The sequence below is a fragment of the Lithobates pipiens genome, unplaced genomic scaffold, assembly GCF_037356315.1.
Source record: "Lithobates pipiens isolate NorthernLeopardFrog02 unplaced genomic scaffold, aLitPip1_a1.2 Scaffold_16, whole genome shotgun sequence".
NCBI classification, from domain to species: Eukaryota; Metazoa; Chordata; class Amphibia; order Anura; family Ranidae; genus Lithobates; species Lithobates pipiens.
This window is the reverse complement of record NW_027507748.1, coordinates 66,617,773-66,638,326: the sequence shown is the minus strand read 5'-3', so window position 1 is coordinate 66,638,326 and position 20,554 is coordinate 66,617,773. Positions and strand designations below refer to the sequence as shown.

At 42.3% G+C, this 20,554-nt stretch overlaps 1 protein-coding gene across 2 annotated transcripts in view; it reads left to right on the top strand.

The window, feature by feature from the left end:
• BACH1 (BTB domain and CNC homolog 1) overlaps window positions 1-15,070 on the top strand; it is a 65,551-nt gene extending 50,481 nt beyond the window's left edge. For both annotated transcript variants that reach the window (XM_077480015.1, XM_077480016.1), the window contains exon 5: window positions 9,477-15,070. In XM_077480015.1, the coding sequence (XP_077336141.1) occupies window positions 9,477-9,902 (426 nt within the window). In that variant the 3' untranslated portion in view covers window positions 9,903-15,070. The remainder of the gene's footprint in view (window positions 1-9,476) is intronic.
• The last annotated feature ends 5,484 nt before the right edge of the window (window positions 15,071-20,554 follow it).

The following is a 20,554-nucleotide window of genomic DNA, read 5'->3' as shown; positions in this document are numbered from 1 at the left end:
GTCCTGGCAGGGGTGGGGAGAGGGCGGACTTTACCTGGAGTTGAGGTTTAAAGTGACCCTGTAAGCACAGGGTCATGTCTTGTAAACTAAACCGAGCCTATACAAAAAAAGAGCATCTAAGTATACTTCCTGTTCCAGCAGCCGTATCTTAAAACAAATGTATATAGGTGTGACACTCTAGATCAGTGATGGTGAAACTTGGCACCCCAGATGTTTTTAAACTACATTTCCCATGATGCTCATGCACTCTGGAGTGTAGTTGAGCATCATGGGAAATGTAGTTCCAAAACATCTGGGGTGCCAAGGTTTGTCATCATCCAGTTTGTATAGAAGCTAAAGCCAAAAGAAAAAAGATTGGACTGTACAGGCCAGACAAGGAGCCGACAGATAAAATATCTAATTTTTTATTTTACATTATTAAAAAATGAACAAAAAGGCTTATTAAAACCATTATTCTATGGTGCTTGATTGATTAACTGTACATAGAACAAAAGTATTGCTCTTGTTCGATACACCCAATACAGAGGGATCTTCATGTGTCAACACATTTTGCCGGAATTTTGCTTCATCAGGATAATGAATTTAGTACAGTAATCCTCTTGCTAACATACCTCCATCAAGATGCCAGGAAAAATGCATTAAAACACCTAAGTAGACACATCTCAGGTGCCAGAAGACTACAGGACCATTCACAATGGGGCACCATTGAGTGTGACTCGGGCATGTGCAGTAGGAAACTTCTTGTTTACTGTACCACAAGTGCCAGTATTTGTAGCTGCTGACTTTCTTAATTTTTTTCTGAAGGAGCCTGGAGCTCCTCTTTAAGGCGGAGGTTTGCCCACCGCTGCAAAAATTAAAAACCAACAACTACACATACTGCGGCTGCTGGCCTTTAATAATAGGACACTTACCTGTCCTGGAGTCCAGCAATGACGGCACTGCAGCTGATGTTTCCCTCAGCTGTTGGGTGCTGCCGCCACCATTGTGGGTGTGGGAACCCAGCAGTGTAGCCTCACGGCTTTACGCCAGGAGCCCTACTGTGCATGTGTGATGCTCCACTCCTTTCTACTACTGGCCCAGTGGCAGGGGAAGGAGAGGGGAGGCGAGCGGTGACTTCAACAGCTGCAGCAGTGGCTCCCGAAAGTAGCGAGAGGATACCTATTCCCCCCCCCCCCCCCCCAAAAAAAAATGGCAAATGTGTCAATACAGAGAGTAAGCTGATATTTCTAATCTGAATTAAAGCAGAATCATTATTTCCGCATTCTAACTTCCTTGTCCTGCCATGTGACTGAGTCTTGCATGAGTAACCCGTCCCGCAGTCACTATATGTACAGTCTCTGCCGATGACTCAGTGTCTGTAGACATTCCAGTGGGAGGAGACGCATGGAAGCTGCATTTATACGCCAACACACTTCAAAGTATGCAATTGTTAAAGAAAAAGTTGGAATCGATTAAAATATTTGACAGAACAACTTATATTGTAGGTTCACATAGTTCATGCGGTCTTGTTGCCTTGCCACACCTTTCAAGTTTCTCTTCATTGTTTTATATTTTCTTTTAGAAAAGTTTTTTAGTGGTTTTATGGAATGCAAGACCTATAGGGGTTGATTTACTAAAACTAGAGGGTGCAAAATGTGGTGCATCTGTGCATGGTAGCCAATTGGCTTCTAATACAGGACATACATGGGTCCAATTGCGAACAAATTTTCTTTTTTTTTTTTTTTTGTGATTCGATGATGCCACCATTGCTTTTGAGATTCGACCAACCAAGCCTTCAATTTCACCTCCTGTTGCTACAGAAAATGAATTTTGTGGCAGTTGCCTCTGAAATTCTACATCTGTGCAGAGAGAAAAGTGATTACTGAAAAACCAGGAGGAAGTTGTGGCTTTGTTGTTCAGCGTTTTTACCAGGAGGTGCTATAAATATGGGATCTATGCTGAAAGTTAACCAGCCGCTATACGAATGAGGAAAACACATGATGATCATCTAAGCTGTTGCCATTCACTACAGGTTTATTTTAAAAGCCCTTAAAGAGGAAGTAAACCCTGATGGGTTTACTTCCTCTTTGATTCCCTGCAAAGGTAAAGTATAATGGACTACTATGCATCGCATAGTAGCCCATTATGTGTCACTTACCTGACACAGGAGCCAGCGAAGTCACCGCTGTCCCCTGTAGTCCGGTGCATCCATCTTCTCGGTGGGGTCTCGCTGCTCCGCCGCTGTCATTCGGCGAAGCTGCAATGACGTCACTCCCGCGCATGCGCACGGGAGCCGCCACACGCGGCATATTCGCCGTTGCCGGTGCTGCGCTCAGTGCGCCTGCGTGCCGCTGTCTACGGCGCATGTTCCGTTGACAGCGGTGCCTATCTTTCGGCAAATATCTCCTAAACCGTGTATTTCTTGGACCTACAGGTAAGCCTTAATCTAGGCTTACCTGTAGGTCAAAGTGTGTTGTAAGGGTTTACAACCACTTTAAGGTGTGGGCACATCTGGTGGGGGACAGTGCACTTCCTTTGTTACTTTTATGGACTATCATCATTGTTTGAAAACATCATTGAGGACTGTGTGCAATCACACTGAGCACTTGCATTTTATATATATATATATATATATATATATATATATATATATATATATATATATATATATAATATAAAAGCTGAGCACTATAGTTGGGATATGTTTAACTTATTTTAGAGGTTATACATTTTTATATAATATATACAGTATATATATATATATAAAAAAAATGTGTGTGTGTGTGCGCTACCCCGCATATGTTCACTTTAGCGCCGCACATTGGGTTATAAACGTTTTCATTGTCACATTTTGAGGAAGTGTGGGGTGTGCTGGCAGCTATTTATAACATGGTTGACATTTTGTGTTAGTTTTTTTTTTTTTTTTTTTTTTTTAGCTTTTTCTAGTTTCGGCAGCTCACAGGGTTTATATCATTTGTTTACATCAGCTGGTCAGGTGCTGCTGCCATTGCTGGTAAGGAAGCCTTTCGGCTTCACAGCCGGGTCCCTACTGCACATGCGCAAAGCACGCTGCGCTCTCACTGTCCCAGCAGGGGAGGGAGAAGGAGTGGCGCCGAGCTGCTGACGTACTTCGCCGCGGTCTGGTCTCCCTTAAGTGGGGAAAGTGTACCTGTAAAAAAACAAATGTGGCACCGGAGGGCGGGAGGAATCAGATAAGCGGAAGTTCCACTTTTGGGTGGAACTCCTCTTTAAGCTTGACAAAAAAACTGGAAGCTGACTGGTATGTATGCAGAGCTGTACCAGATTTTGCGCTCTCTGGTTTTAGTAAATCAATCCCATGATGTCAACCAATAATGCAAGAGTCTTATGGCATAGATATGCAGCATATACACTATATTACCAAAAAGTATTGGGACACCTGCCTTTACACGCACATGATCTTTAATGGAATCCCAGTGTTAGTCCGTAGGGTTCAATATTGAGTTGGCCCACCCTTTTCAGCTATAACAGCTTCAACTCTTCTGGGAAGGCTGTCCACAAGGTTTAGGAGTGTGTTTATGGGAATGTTTGACCATTCTTCCAGAAGCGCATTCGTGAGGACAGGTACTGATGTTGGATGAGAAGCTTGGCTCACAGTCTCCGCTCAAATTCATCCCAAAGGTGTTTCTCAACACATTTACCAGCTAGCCTGCAAAAAAACTCTATGTAACAATTCATGTTAAAGACTGGGTTATTGCACACATTAGGAAATTAAATGTGGAAGCCACAGTGCCCACGTTAAAACTTCTCTGTATACTGCGGTCCTAACGCTATAGTTTTGAGCGTCTCCAAACTGGTGCACATTTAGCAGTGGATAGATTAAGGGCAGGTTTGCCTGGGGCGTACCTGTAACTCCAAATGGGATGAGAAGGGACAAACTGACCACGCTAGCATGGATCGGCTTCCATGCTTAGCGTGGTCAGTTTACAACTGGGACATGGGGAACTGGCTGGGTCAACCAGGTACTACATAAGGAGTAAATCTCAAGAAATCTGCATCTAGGTCATAAAATGATATATAGCAAGCAGTCACTTGATCAACTGTGATACCAGCTGTAAACATTATATATGTAAAGTTGTGAGTAGTGCTAATATAAACTTTAGACCACAAAATATATATAAAGTGCAAAAATAGAAAATTCATATCGAGAAAATGTTAAATATACAAATTCATATATTTACACATATTTAAAAGTGCCAAAGGTGAAAACGCAACCAAAAAACATTATTGGTCTGGTTAAAAAAAAAAAAAGTCCTTCAAATATGTGAAAGCAGCATAAAATGTCCACTTAGGCCCCTTTCACACAGACGATCCGTTCAGATCCGCCTGTCAGTTTTTCTGGGGGACCAGAACAGATGCTCCATAGAGCTCTATGGAGCGTCGGATGTCAGCGGTGACAAGTCCGCTGACATCCGACCTGCTCCGATCCGAAAAAGTGTGACGGAGGAAAAAGCTATTTTTCCATCTCTCATCGGATCAGACACTGCGGTCCGTCGTCACCCGATCTCCTGTAGGGGAGAGCGGAGCTGTGACAGGTCCATCCCCTGCGCAGTGTGCAGAGACAGACCTGTCATCTTCCTGCTCAGCGGAGATCGCTCCGGCGTTCCCCACTGAGCAAGCGGATATCTACGGGGCAGATCAGCACTGATCCACCCCGTGTGAAAGGACCCTAAGTGAAAATGAGGTTGAATGATGAGATCCTCCACCATCAGCATACACACTGCTTAGCAAATGTGATGGCCCATAAATTATAATATGCGCATGTGATCCAGCATAGGAAGCCAGCATCAGGTGAAAATGATGGCCACCTACACTTTTTTCGATTTTTTTTAACGGAAGTTTCTATTGCCGCTGCTTATTACTTTGCCTATATATTTGACTACATATGACATACAATATAAAATGACATACTGATATGAAAAAAACACAGTTAAAACCACTTCCCGACCAGCGCACGACGATGTACGTCGACAGAATGGCACGGGCAGGCATATTGGCGTACATGTACGTCCAATATTCGTTGCCGCCGTGCCATCGGGAGAGCGCCGCCGGCGGCGCGCTCCCGCGCTGGTCGGGACCCCCGTGAGTCCGGTCGCGGGACCCGCGGACTCGATCACCGCGGGCATCCCCGCGATCGTCTCACGGAGCGGCCGAATGGAGGAAATGCTGTATAAACAACATTTTCCCATTCTGCCTAGCAACTAGTGACGCTGATCTCTGCTCCATGTGATTGGAGCAGAGATCAGTGTACACTAAATGAAAGCCCAACCCCCCCACAGTTAGTAACACACCCCTAGGAACACTTAACCCCTACACTGCCACCCACTGGTTAACCCTTTCACTGCCAGTGTCATTTACACAGGAATCACTGCATTTATATAGCAGTAATTACTGTATAAATGACAATGGTCCCAAAAATGTGTCAAAAATGTCCGATGGGTCCCCGACAATGTCGCAGTCACAATAAAAATCGCAGATCGCCGCCATTACTAGTAAAAAAATAAATAATAAAAAATTATTAATAAAAATGCTATAAAACTATCCCTATTTTGTAAACGCTATAACTTTTGCGCAAACCAATCAATAATCGCTTATTGCGATTTTTTTTACCAAAAATATGTAGAAGAATACGTATCGGCCTAAATTGAGGGAAAAATTTTTTTTTTTATATATTTTTGGGGGATATTTATTATAACAAAAAGTAAAAAATAATGCGTTTTTTTTCAAAATTGTCGCTCTATTTTTGTTTATAGCGCAAAAAATAAAAACCACAGGGGTGATCAAATACCACCAAAAGAAAGCTCTATTTGTGGGAAAAAAAGGACAACAATTTTGTTTGGGAGCCACGTCGCACGACCGCGCAATTGTCAGTTAAAGCGGCGCAGTGCCGAATCGCAAAAAGTGGTCTGGTCTTTGACCAGCAAATTGGTCTGGTCTGAAAGTGGTTAAAAGCCTTAAAGAGACAGTTTGTTTTTATTAAGTTTTATTTAAAAGGTTACGAACACTTTGAGTTGAGGTTAGGATCCCCGCCCGGAATTCATATAAGCGGCAAGGAAGAAGATAAATGCTGTGCCTGCGAATAGCAAATAATGCGAGTCTTTCTGCAATATTTGTCAGGGAATGATTGTCCTTCACTACATTAATCTTAGTTGTTTTAGGTAAATCGAGAAGGCTTTGGTACTACTCTTAAGTATTTTGTGTGGCCCCTTGGTGATTTCAGCCCCCCCCCCCAAAAAAAACTGGGTCTACAAATCGGAGTGCTAATCTGATAAGTTTATATAACTTGGCTGTGGGCGGCTCAGGAAAGCAGAGAGTTAATGTTGGAATGCGTGTGTTGTGAGCAGATGCGATACGTTGACTAAGGCTGTGTGTGTGTGTGTGTGTGTGTGTGTGTGTGTGTCAGTGTTTACAGCAGATAACAATGCTGCATGACGTGGCATGACTGGCAGGATGGTTGAGGTGAGGACTGAAATCTCTGAGAATGAAAACTTTCTTGTTGGTTTATTTTGCACAATGAGTATTTAGTCGTCCCCCCACCCCCCACCTATCCTGACCAAGTGCTGTTTCACACTAGTGCGATGCGAGAACCCTGCGAATCCAGTGCGGGTTCCCGCATCGCACCTAAATCACACCTGAATCGCACAGTGGTTCACACTGAGATCTGCGGGTGCCAATGTAAAGTTAACGACACCCCCAGATTGGTCAGCAGATCGCAGTGCGGACTGTGAAATGGTGCAGGAATCGGATCACATAAGTGTAAATACCCATGCAATCCGATTCCAGTGCAGACCAAAAAAAGGGTCCTGCACCATTTTGGTGCCAATGGAATGCGATTTCAGCCATACAGTTTGTATGGTTGAAATCACATCGCACAGACATCGCATGTGATCTGAACAGCAGTGCTGTGCGAATCACATGCAATGTCTGGCATCGCACTACTGTGAACCGGGCCTAACGTATGTGTACAGTGCCTTGAAAAAGTATTCACACCCCTTGAAATTTTCCACATTTTATCATGTTGCAACCAAAAATATAAATGTATTTATTGGGATTTTATGTGATAGATCAACACAAAGTGACACATAATCGTGAAGTGGAAGGAAAATGATAAATGGTTTTAAAAAATTTTTTTATACAAATATCAAAGTGTGACGTGCATTTGTATTCAGTCCCATTTACTCTGATAACTAAAATCTAGTGAAACCAATTGCCTTCAGAAGTCACCTAATTAGTAAATAGAATCCACCTGTGTGTAATTTAATCTCGGTATAAATGCAGCTGTTCTGTGAAGCCCTCAGAGTTTGTTGACCTTCAACCTTCAGTTAACCATTAGTCATGCAAATGGCATTTTCTAAAGTTTCTGCAATGGCAGCCTATATATATATATTTTTTTGTCTAATACAAAGCCTTAGGTCCTTGGAGTGAGTTTTCAGACATCCACCCACAGATGACTGAGTGATTGAAATTCCCATAATCTATGGCGTGCTATTATGCAAGGGTGGTGTGATCACACTGTGGGCCGCCCCGTCACCTAACCCCCCCCCCCCCCCTTTCTTCTTTTAAATGTAGCCATTGCCCTTTCCATGAGGTGTGTTTTTTTTTTTTTTTTTAATTCTCATGATTTATTATACAGGATTTGTATAGCACCCACTGTTTTACACTTTACTACATAAGGGCAGACTTTACAATACAATTTATTACAATAGAAATCAGAGGGCCCTGCTCATTAGAGCTTGCAATCTAGCAGTGAGGATCAAGAGATACAAAAGGTAATAACTGGGGGGGGGGGGGGAGCTGATAGAGAAAAATAAAAGTACAATTGTTAACCACTTCCCATCCAGCAACGTAACCGTACATCGCTGGGCTTTCGGTGGTCATACCTGGGAAACCCAAGTGACCAGCTAACACGTCCACTGGCTGGTAGGCTGACCAGCCAGCCAGACAAGTCAGCTTTGATCAGCTGTTCGCTATAGTAACCCTGAAGCGAATGCGTGACATCACTTCCAATTTACCTGGATGTCGATGGCGCCATTTTTAAAACTTCTAAAGCATTCAGATACACTGATCTTGAATGTCTTTAAGTGCAGAGGAGGGATTTGGGGTCTTGTTATGGAGACCGCTCTATAAAGCATACCTGTCACATGCCTATTTCTGTCACAAGGATGTTTCCATCCCTTGTGACAGCAATAAAAGTGCTTAAAAAAAAAAAAAAAAGTGAAGAAAAAAAAGTAACCTTTAAGGCCTTTTAAAGTGTTGCCTATGGATAGTAAAATTGATCGTCATTTGTTGCCGTTGCACGTGGGAAATTTTAAAGCGTGACATGTTTGGTATCTATTTACTTGTCACAACATCATCTTTTATATTTTATTTAAAAATTGGGTTATGTATTGTGTTTTTTTGCATTAAAATTCCAAATCTCGTTAAAAAAAAAAATTGATAAAAAAAGCAAGCATGTTATACTTACCTCCTCTGTGCAGTTGGTTTTGTACAGAGCAGCCTGGATCCTCTGTGATCCTGGCCCCTCTCTCTTGTCGAGTGCCCCCACAGCAAGCAGCTTGCTATGGGGGCACCCGAGCCAAGTCACAGCCCTCTGTGTCCATTCAGACACGGAGCCCTGACCGACCCTGCTCCATCTCTCCCCTTTTTGACAGGCGTGGGGGCATATGGCACCGCTGCTGTGTCTAAATCAGGGCGAGAGTCCTGGATGGCTAAGACTTTCGTTGACGTCGCTGGAGAGAGATGGGGCTCGGGTAAGTAATATGGGGGTGCTGGGGAGGCTGCTACACACAGAAGGCTTTTTATCTTAAAGCGGAGGTCCACCCTAAAGTGGACCTTCCGCTCATTGGAACCCTCCCCCCCTCCGGCGCCACAATTGGCACCTTTCAGGGGTGAGGGGGGTGCAGGTACCTGTACAGTACAGGTATCTGCACCCACTTCCGGCATAGATTCTGCAGAAGGTACGCCCCTTTCCGCAGAATTGACGCCCCTTTCTGCATGCGCAGTAGGGAACCGGGAAATGAAGCCGAAAGGCTCCACTACCCAATTCCCATACCCAAGATGGCGGCTGCAGCACCCGAGAGACGATCGAGAGATCGGCTTCGGTGCCAACATCGCGGGCGCACTGGGCGGGTGTCATTATTTTAAAAGTCAGCAGCTGCAGTATTTGTAGCTGCTGGCTTTTAAAAAAAAAAAACGGCGGACTCCCGCTTTAATGCATAGAATTGGGAGAAGTTCTGGAGGCAAGCGTATTCTATGATTAATCATCTCATGATTGGACTTTATTTTTACACAAACTAGTAACGAGGCATTACAAAGTCACAAGAATACATAAAGTTCCCTGCACAGTTTGTGGTAGCTTTTTTATAGAAGAGAAACAAAACCTGAAATTTTAGCAAGCTTGCCTAAACATTTGCATACAACCTCATTTAAAATTCATGTTTTTGTTTTTCCTCCAACAGCAAAATGAAAAGGAACATTTGCTCAAGGAGAGGGACCAAATTTTATCCACGTTGGGAGAAACCAAACAAAACCTCACCGGACTCTGCCAGCAAGTGTGCCACGAGGCTGCTCTGAGCCACGAGCAGATCCACATCCTGGCAAAATATTCCAGCTCCGAGTGCCCACTGTCCTTCCTGGTGCCAGAAAAGGGCAAGATGTTGCTTCAGTGTGAAGCCATATTGCAGGAGTTCGCTGGAGGGTTACTAAATACTGGAGAGGCTTCCCGGCACCCAGCAGAGGAGGGTAACAGTGTTCTGCAAAATGCCGCTCCCATGGCAATCAAACCACCTGCAACCACTTTACCAAGGCAGTCTGCCACAGCAGGGGGCATTGCTGATTTTTGCCAACAGATGACTGCTAAATGCACTACTGATGAACAAAACTAGCCCTGACCCTGAGGGGACAGCTGTTTATTTAAAAAAAAAAAAAAAAAAAGCAATATTTTATTTTTGTATCTTCTTTGACAAGAGTTTTTTTTTGTCTTTTTGAAGTATTTAAAAATTCAAAATTTTTGAGGTAACAGATGATTCTTAAAGCATTAGAATTAGAGGAGTGCGATGGGACGGGCAGTGTGTAAAATTTTGCTTGCCTTTGTCACGCCATTGTGCAGATTCAGAATGTTGATCCTCCCCGTGCCCATTTCTGCTTCTCTTACTGCCCAGATGTTAAAGTTGACCTGCAGCCAAATGTTTAGGTTTTTCAGAGTGAAGGCTTAGACCCTCTGGCAGATTATTACTGCTTCTTGTTTGGTAGATTTACTTTAACTCTTTGTTCTGTTGTCACTTGGGATAGTAATGGGAAAGAGATAAAAACTGATGTTTTGACCTTAATGCATTATATGGCCTAAAGTTTGTGGACACCTGAGCATCACACCTATGTGAGCATGTTGGATCCCCTTTTCCAGAATCATGGGCATTAATATGGGGTCTCCCCCCCCCCCCCCCCAATCCTTTTTAGCTTTAACAGTCTCGTCTCTCTGAGAAGGCATAATCACAAGATTTCAGAGTGTGTCTGTGTTGGATGAGAAGATATGGCTTGCAATTGTTCCAGATTAACTCCATTGTTTACAAGGGTTGTTGTCAGAGTTCTGTGCAGGCCACTTGAGGTCCTCCACACCAAACCCATCATAACATGTCTTTTTGGAGCTGGCTTTATACTCAGGTGCACAGTTATGCTGGAACAGATGAGGGCAGTCACAAGGACAGAAGCTCGCTGTTATCAAAAATGTCTTTGTATCCTGCAGCATTAACCATACCCTTCACTGGAAATGGCAAAGGTAAGCAGCAGGCAACTCGAGCCATCTATATAGTAAAATTCCTTTTTTTTTTCTCTACAGGGTGATTGTAGAAAAGCTTACACATTTTGACCCAACGCCTTAGTCATAACTATGACTAAGGCTTTGGGCCGAAACATGTTAGGGTAGTCACCCTGTAGCAAATAAAGGAGTTTTTTTATATATGGATGTCTCAGGTTGCTGGCTGCCTACCTTTGCTGTTTCTATTGTTTGGAGTGTATGGCAGACACTCGCAGCTTGCACACTGAAATCTTACCTCCTCTGGTAATCCGGACAAGTGTTGCTTATCTGTTTGCCTTCAATGCAAACCCCTGAACTCAGATTGTCTTCAAACTTTTGCTCATATAAAGTACCAAAGTTAGTTTGCTACAAAACTAAAAGAATAGTTTATACTTCTATGTTAAATGGGGTTCAAAAATGTTTCTGATGGGTGGAAAGTGTTTGCAGCAAATGTCTTTCAGGAAACACCTGGTATGTTGGATCTTCACACCTTCTAGGGGTTCTACGGTACGCTGATTTTTACGCACAAGATATGCGCATTATCCTTCCTCTGTAACTGAATGAATAACTTAGGATGAAGGGTTTCTTCTTTTTTTTTTTTTATTGTTTATATTCCGTCTACAATATAAGGCCATATATTGCAACTTGTATTACCTGGAAATATTTAGTATTACACGATGACTCATGTACTGGGCTTACATTTGAACTAGGGTGATACATAAAAGGCGCAGTCCGCTCAGCGCTGATATTTGATGTTTTTTTGTTGCTGACACTTTATGGGCTCTTATGTCTCTAGGGAACTCTGTGTGCGTTAGTTCTCGGGTCTCGGCAACAGGCGGAATAACAGAAGGCAGCCTTTCATATTGGAGTTCTCAAGAGAGAAGAAACACTAAGATGTGGATCTGCCCACCATACCCCACTTAAGACCAAAATATACATTTTTGGGTGGAGCAACCTTTTAAGGGTCATGCTAGATGGGGGGGGATTTTGTTGCCGGTGAAAACGTACATTACCTTATAGATGGTGTGCTTGCTGCCCAAACCAGCAACAGGTTTAAGCTGCAAACTTTCACCAACGATAATCGGTGTGGAAGTTCAACAATTCTACGCTGGCTAATTTTGCATTGCAAGATCAACATATCTAAGCAGCTTGTACAGTACTAGGTATTACTGGGGCATTAAACAATTCTTTGCTTCTCTTATACTAACCCATCTGGATCCTGTCAGGATAGAAACGTGGGAACTGACATTGACTAAGCCTGTCATCCTCATCCTTGATTTACTACTTGGTGAATCAGCGATCCGGTAATACGTATGCACTCTCTGTAGTTGATTCTCCCATCCTGTATGCTTATTATTGGTCTGTGACTCACTAAGTTGGAAAGAAAAGATGACAGTCCCAGAGCATGCACTTTTAAAAACAAACGTAGGAATGCTTCTATGACTGTGTTCTGACAGGTATCCTTTAATTACAGTACACAAAGAGCAATGGTGAGGAGTAACCCCTGCGGGGCTGCCTTCTGATTGGTTGCTTACCATACTTTTTATTATCTCTCTTAAAAACCATTGCGATTCACTACAAACGCTTGATGGGCAGTATTGTTGTAAGTACTTTTACAGTTTAGAACTAAACTGTATTATCTGAAACCCACTGATATAAATCGCTAATCGCATTAATGCAGCAGGGTCACAGTCCATTGCTGACCAGCGAGAAAACCTAAATCCTAAAATAATGTGCTCTAGGATTGGTGCGGTTTTCAAATGAAAGTGATGCTCAATTCAGCTTTCCCTCGCCAGTGCTGTCGCCATCGTCCGGTTTTCTTTCAAGTTCGGGATCTTCATCTATCTTGATGCAATGCCCCACTCCTGTGTACGGGAGTTTGTTTTTTCCAGCACCAAGGTGTGCTGTGAACGTATACTTAGCTGTGCGTGCCCAGCTCCCGGTACATTTAAAAGAGGATTGCGAACAGGCAAATAGGTTTGTTGTATTGCAGAAGATAGAGGTACCTTGAATTGTTTTACACTGTGTGTCTTAAACCATACCAAGTGGTAGTGATTCTTGTATCCCCTGTCATTGGGGGATATTTTGGTGCTTCCAATTAAAACACAAAATTAGAAGGGGAAAAAAATGCAATATCTAGGCGTAAGCTGACGTCGGCGTCACTTGTCCATTTAGTTTTATCTGCACTACAGCAAAAAAATACTCCTAGTTTATATATTTACTTTACTTTACATATTTATTTTGTAAAGGAGATGTTCATTTACCCCACTAACAGTAAAGTTAGCCCAATTTTTTTGCATAATGTGAAAGATGATGTTACGCCGAGTAAATAGATACCTAACATGTCACACTGTCAAAATTGCACACGTTTGTGGAATGGCGCCAAACTTCGATACTTAAAAATCCCCATAGGCGACGCTTTACATTTTTTTTTTACTGGTTACATATTTTGAGTTAAAGAGGAGGTCTTGGGCTAGAATTATTGCTCTCGCTCTAATGTTTGCGGCGATACCTCACATATGTGATTTGAACACCGTTTACATATGTGGGAGCAACTTGCGTATGCATGCGCTTCTGCGTGCGAGCTCACGGAGATAGGAGCACTTTACTTTTTTTTTTTTATTGTTAATTTTACTTTTATTATTCTAGTTAAAGCTTTTTTTTTTTTTCATTACTTTTATTCCTATTAAAAGGAAAGTAAATTTCCCTTGTAATAGGAATAAGCATGACAGGTCCTCTTTACAGTGAGATATGGGGTCAATAAGTCCCCACATCTCACCTCTAGGCTGGGAAGCCTGAAATAAAAAAAAAATAATAAACAAATCATACTCGCCTGCTATGTGTAATGGTTTTTCACAGAGCGCGGCCCTGATCCTCCTCTTCTCGGGTCCCCCGCCAGCACTTCTGGCGCCTCCCCCTTGCCGAGTGCCGATATAGCAAGCTGCTTGCCCTGGGGGCACTTGTGCGTGGTCGCTCTCAAGCTGCCTCTGTCTTTGGGAGACGCAGAGGGCAGCTGAGTCCCACCCCCCACTCTCTTTATTTATTGTGATTGACAGCAGCGGGAGCCATTAAAGCGGGAGTCCACCGGGACTCCGCGTTTTTTTTTTTTTTTTAAAAGCCAACAGCTACAAATACTGCAGCTGCTGACTTTTAAAATAGTGACACTTACCTGTCCAGCGCGCCCGCGATGTCGGCACCCGAAGCCGATCTCTAGGTCGCCTGTCGGGTCCTGCCGCCGCCATCTTGGGTATGGGAATCAGGAAATGGAGCCTTTCGGCTTCATTTCCCGGTTCCCTACTGCGCATGCGCGAATCGCGCTGCGCAATAAGGACGCTCCCCGCTGCCTCTGGGATCTGTGTGTTTCCCAGCAGGCAGCGGGGCACTTGCGGGAAGGGGCGGGCACTTGCGGAAAGGGGCGTAAGTTACGCCCCTTTCCGCAGAGAGCTATCCCGGAAGTGGGTGCAGTTACCTGGATTATCCAGGTAACTGCACCCCCCTCCCTCCTGAAAGGTGCCGATTGTGTCACCGGAGGGGGGGAGGGTTCCGATGAGCGGAAGGTCCACTTTAGGGTGGACCTCCGCTTTAACTCGGCCAGTAAGGAGGGAGAGACCCTGGAGAGCAGCTGCTCTCGTGCACATCACTGGATTGCGATCAAGCTCGGGAAGATATTAGGGGGGCCTGCATAGAGGGAGCTGCACACTCTAGGTTTTTTATCTTCTTGCATGGAATTCATTAAGATAAAATACCTTCACCGATTACAACCTATCCCTTTCCCTTGGCCTATCCCCTTTGCTTGGCAGGCTAACTGGCCAATAGAGTGGGGTGGGGTGTATATTTAAAGGCAACTTTCTAAGCACTTAAACACCTGGGATTTTACAGCATTTCCTCCTCACCCTGTATAGTGGATATGTGACTCTAAAGTGTACAGAAAATCGTATATACTTCCCTTTTATGTTTTTTTACACACTGCAAAGCACAATAGTTTTTTTTTTCTTGCATGTCATAAATAGATACTTAATCTTGATTATTAAAAAAAGATATATAGCCCTGCCTATTTTATTATGTAAATATCACTTTAGCTGGACATAAGCATTCAGCTTTTCTAAATGCCGATTTTTTTTTTATTTGATTTTTTTTAGATATTGACTAAAATCAAAAAAAATAATTTTTTTTTTTTTTTTTGCTTATTCAATGTGGGCATGATCTAATGTGCTTGTTTTTATATACCTCTTGTTCAGCTTATACACAAACAAAAAATTATAGTGGAAAATTATATAATATATATATATATATATATATATATATATGTATTGATTTAAGTTGAACATGTTAAATGTAAAAGGTGTTTTTTTTTTTTTTTTTTTTTATTATTATTATTACTATTATTATTATAAAAGCAAAATCCCTGAAAAAAACAACAACCCATATAAAAATAACAGCATGTATATTAAAAAATGTGATTAACATTTAATTTAGGGAAATTTTAAAAACTTCCTACCTCAAAACTGGACGTATGTCTCTACAGAAGATGTAACCCTCTCCATGACGCTGTATATAATACATTTTTCACTTGCCTTGGATATCGGGGAACAATCTTTATGGGATTATAGCTAGATTAAAAATGATAAATGTAAAATTGACGACTCCACTGAATGCACGCTTATGTCAATTCTGTTTGTCGCGTCTTGACCATCTTGCTATCATATGCCTAAATAAATAACTGGGACGAGGAGGTAGTATATATGTTACTGTGACAAATTGTGATCCACATATCACTCCATGGTTTTCATTTTTAGTAATCCCCAATGCAATTTAAATGGTCAGTCTATCCAAATATGTTATTTCAGTGTTTTGTTGATGCTAGAAAATTAAAGCGCCTCTACCCCCCCCCCAAATTATTTTTTATATTTTGCAGCTTGTGGAGGTTATATTAGGATGGCAAAATGCTAATTCTTTATTGGAGTATCGAAAGTTCAAAATAAAAAATCATCACAGCACAAGAGCACACACAGGTAGGAGATTTGACGTGTTTCACACACAGCAGTACTTTATCATAAGCACTGCTGTGCATGAAACGTGTCGACCCTCCTACCTGTGAGTGCTCTTCCTCTGTGATGTTTCTTATTTTGAACTTTTGATCCTTCATTAAAGAATTTGCATTTCTAGTGCAGTGTGCTGCCATCCTTTATTCATACATCTTACACCCCAGTGGCAAGCCAGGCGAGCGCCTCTATTTGGGGACTGTATATGTGGTAGGGTACTATCTACCTTAAGCAGTGTTACCCTTTTGTGGACTTGTAATCCTTTCAATAACATAGTTTCTGCCCCTGGGTGGCTATGCTCACTCTTCCACTGTATCTATGGATGGAGCTATAGTTGTCATCCAGGGGCTTATTTACTAAAGCTGGAAAGTGCAATATCAGGCTCACTTCTGCATTGAAACCAATCAACTTTCAGTTTTTTTTTTGCCAACGCTTAATTGACAAGCTGAGGCTAGAAGCTGATTGGTTTCTGTGCAGAAGTGAGCCTGATTTTGCACTCTCCAGCTTTAGTAAATAAACCCTACAGGCTCACCTTCAAACATGTCTGCCTTTTGTGTGTCTCTATTACATTGGGGGCTGATGGGGATTGGTGCTTTTGTAAACTAAGGCTGTTTGTACTTTGTTCTGCTTCCAGGAAGTGACAGGTGCAGCATTTCTGCAAATTCAAGTTATTATTTTCTGTACTTGTTAAAAATGTTCTTAGCCCTATAAGGAAAGCGAATGCAGCCACCACATTTAAGGACTGGTAAGCTGCAAAATTTTATTTTTTGTTCTTGGGTTAAGTTGACCTTGTGACTAGTTTCCTATGTCTTAGTATGCACTTCTTCAGCTTGTATAAGGCCAATGTCTACAGCTTGCTTTACAAATCATTTGCAAAGCATTCAGCCTGCTTTACGCACCTTTGTTTGAAGACTTCAAAACACCCTTCAGCTCTAGTTTAGGGAGGTTAAACATAGATCTTAATAAGAATGCTGGTTGTACTATTTGGCATGTTTCAGTAGGCTTCATCACTACTTGGCGCTTGTTGAAAGCAAGCTGAGGCCTGAAGTTTAACATCCTCATACTAGAGACTTCAACAAAGTTGCAAGAGCTAAAGCCGTATGTACAAGTCCTTAGGGATTCTGATGGTAAGATGTCTGTGCTTAGGTTCCAAGGACTGCATGCATTCTGTGGTCTAAACAAGGGGGTCCCACTCTACCTCTTTATAGTTGTTGCTTTATGCAGGCTAATGGCTGACTATTGGTTGGGCGGGGCCTTTAACTTTTTGTAGTTGCATGATAGTGGGTAATGCAGCTTCTCAATCACAGTACAGAAAAGTGAACTGTAGACTTTAAAGGGCTCCTGTTGGTGTGTGAAACAAGTTATCTTTGTAGTTTATACTATTAACTGAGACTCATTATGTGGCTTCTTAAAACAATCTAGTTCCTTCCTTCCGTACATTGCGATTACGTAATCTGGAGCCACACATTGGTTCCTTGTAGTTTAAAGCAGTGTTATTGTTCAAGCACATATACAGACACTCACCTAGCTGCCCCCTGACGTGTTTCACACCTCATGGGGCTTAGTCGTGGTGCCAACTATGACTAAACCAACTACGATTCTACGACTAAGTCCCAGCGGGCGGCAAAAAGCATCAGAGAATGGAAACGGGGTGGACTGTCTACATGTGCTGGTACAATAACGTTGCTTCTAACTATAAGTAGTTTGTGTGCGATTCTAGACTAGGTTGCGCTGTGAATACACTATAACTTTCGGTCTAGCCAGAGGACCTTTTCAACTTGATATACCAGGAAGAGCTTTTACTGTCCCCAGTCATGGGAGCCAGTATGCCCCTGTGGATGGTCTGTGTTGGGCTTTCAGTACCATTTAAGAACAAAGGCATTTTAACACACCAATGGTATACAGTCTAACCCACTAAATGGCTGCTTCTGTCTTGCCCAGGTCACAGGAGCCCTTTAAAAATCTACACTACCAAGTGCAGTATACAGAGATTATCATTTTCTGACTGTCTTTATTAATCCAGAGCAAAGAGCATCCATATGTACTAAAGTGCCATAACCAAGAGCAGACAATCGGATATCACTTTTCTGCTGCTCAGTTTAACATACATTCTGATTGGTTGCTCTGGGTCACGTCACTTTGCATGTTGCGCTTTGTCTTATCAGTTATGCTTGTTTCTTTAATGTCGCTATTTTGTGTATTTTGATTTTTGAGTCTTTGGTATGAGAAACTTAGATTCAGTCATTTTTAATGTTAAAAAATAAAATTAAAAAAAAAGAGCGAATGGGGGAAAAAGCAAAACTCATATACATACACTACCTCTTTTCCAGATGATTTCAGGGTGCAACATTTGTTCTTCTGATGAAAACAGTATCTGATTTTATTAAATTTATTTGTATAGTTTTAAGGTAGGTGCTTGTTCAGCAGCCGATATTATGCAACTTTTGTAATTTTAATATGTATGCGGAGTCATTATAAGTGCAACATTTGGGAGACTTATTTTTGTTCTTATTCATTTATGTTTGTATACATTTTAAACATTTCTTTTTTTTTTAAACTGGTTGTCATGGTATAGTCAGTAGTAGAGGCAAATGAACTGGCTGGGTTCACCCAGACTGGCAAATAACTTTGGTGATGTAACCGAAACACTGGAAAAACCTTCAGACTCTGGGTTGAAGTTCATTCCTCATAAATCAACATCAGTCGCTTACAATGTCAGATCAATATACTAATGCACACCTTGTTTTCAGAATTCACTTAAAGGGCCAGTAAATGTAAGGACTTTGCTATACGGTCAATTCTTGATGGTGCTGCTCTATCGAAAAATAATTGCTTTCTAATTTGAATATGTATGTGCAATTCTCTTCAGACATGGCATAGCTGGGTGGTTGACCTTACTTTTTTCCTAATATGACTACGTAGTATAGATTAGATACTTCCCCAACCCCTGTCTGCTTACTTGGAGAGTCCAAAGGAAAAAAGGGGAAACCAATAAGTGCTAGGACGTTGATATGAGTTTAAACAAGGTAGTGAGAGGGCAAAAAAAAAACATTTGAAGAGCCCACTGGCTCAGGTTAGGCTTCTCATAACAGAAAAGTCTACCCTCCAGTGGGTACTCCAGCAAGTTACCAAGAGATGACGTGCATAGATGGAAAGTGTGCCAGATGTGGTCTGGTGCTCCTTCCACCATATATACACATCTTTTTCTGCTACTTGGTGGGTACACTGATGTGGTTGCCCGTGTTCTATCTTCCTAGTCTGAGTTCCCAGTCAATGTAAAACAGATGGAGGAAACAAACGGATTCCTCCATCCATGTTTTATGGCGCAAATGGAGGAATCTCCCACTATGGCTATTGTATTCTGACTGCCGGCACCCGTGGCTGGCAGAATACCCCAACAACAGCTGTATCTGATTTGATGAAGCTGGTGCTCGGGTGGCTCCTTAAATTTTTCATTTTGAAGGGCCACCCTCAAAGCAAATTGTGACCAGTTCATCATGAACCGGATGAAATTCACTGTGTATGGCCAGCTTAAAGAGGAACTGCAGTCTGCTTACATAATTTGTAATAAAAACATCTTTGCCATTCTAAAGCTTCCCCCCAACCACTTTGCATATTATTTTATATATACTGTGATTCTCTACTTGCCAAATATGCCACAGAAATCTCCCTCCGCTGAGTCTGGCTGCAACCATTTTAACTGTGGGCAGCTGAAGCTGCCGCCTGTTCACTTCCTGGATTTACACACACCCCTCCAGCTCTGCAGCTCTCATTGGCCCTCTTATGACTCACCCCCCCCCCTTCCTGGCAAACTCTCAGGAGAGTGAGAGAGAGCTGTGCATGATGTCGTAAGCCTAGGCTAATGACCAGACAAGAAACAGGAAGTGGGCTGTATAAGGTATTTACTTTCAGCAAAAAAATTTTACTACTCAAAGTTAAAACAACAAGGGCAGAGGATTTAATAGATGGAAAGATGAAAAAAATTACTGAAGTTCCGCTTTAAAATGGATAGTACTGAGAAAAGCAGTTAAGCCCCAGTTGTCTCACTGCGCTGGCCTTCCCACTTCCATCCCTGCTTTGCAGAGGATTGTGGGGGGCCAATTTGAATTCCAATTTTAAATAATTATGCTACCTGTATTAAAATAAATCTATTGGCTTTTGTTCACGAATACAAAACTAAAGGGTGGCATTTTATTTTTGCCTTTCCTTTTAATGTGCTGTGCGTCAATTGTTGCAAGTTCTTTGTAACACCCATGCCATTCACGAGCAGCAATGTTTTTAAGTAGTTAAAACCAGTAAGGATGAGGTCGGGCGTGTTCGCAAGTCGCACATGCCGAGCCCGCCAGGAAGTCGGCACTGCACAACGCTAATCACAAGCAGTGAGACGTTGTCCTGATGTACGGCTTCAGAGATCGGGAAATGTCTCACTGCCTGTGATTAGCGCAGTGCCGACTTCCTGGCGGGCTCGGCACGTGCGGCTTGCGAACATGCCTGAGCTTAGCCTTAATTGCCAGTATAGCAGAGTTCTAAATTGCAATATAATTCAAGTTTCCTTTTTTGGGGAAGGTTTCCCGCAAAGCTCTTCCTGAGAATGGTAAAAGCACAGCAGGAAGTCTTTGCTAAAGGTGCTTACAGATAAAGAGAAGATCCCCAAAGATCTGACTTCTGGTAAAAAAATAAAAATAAAACGAATGCACCAAGC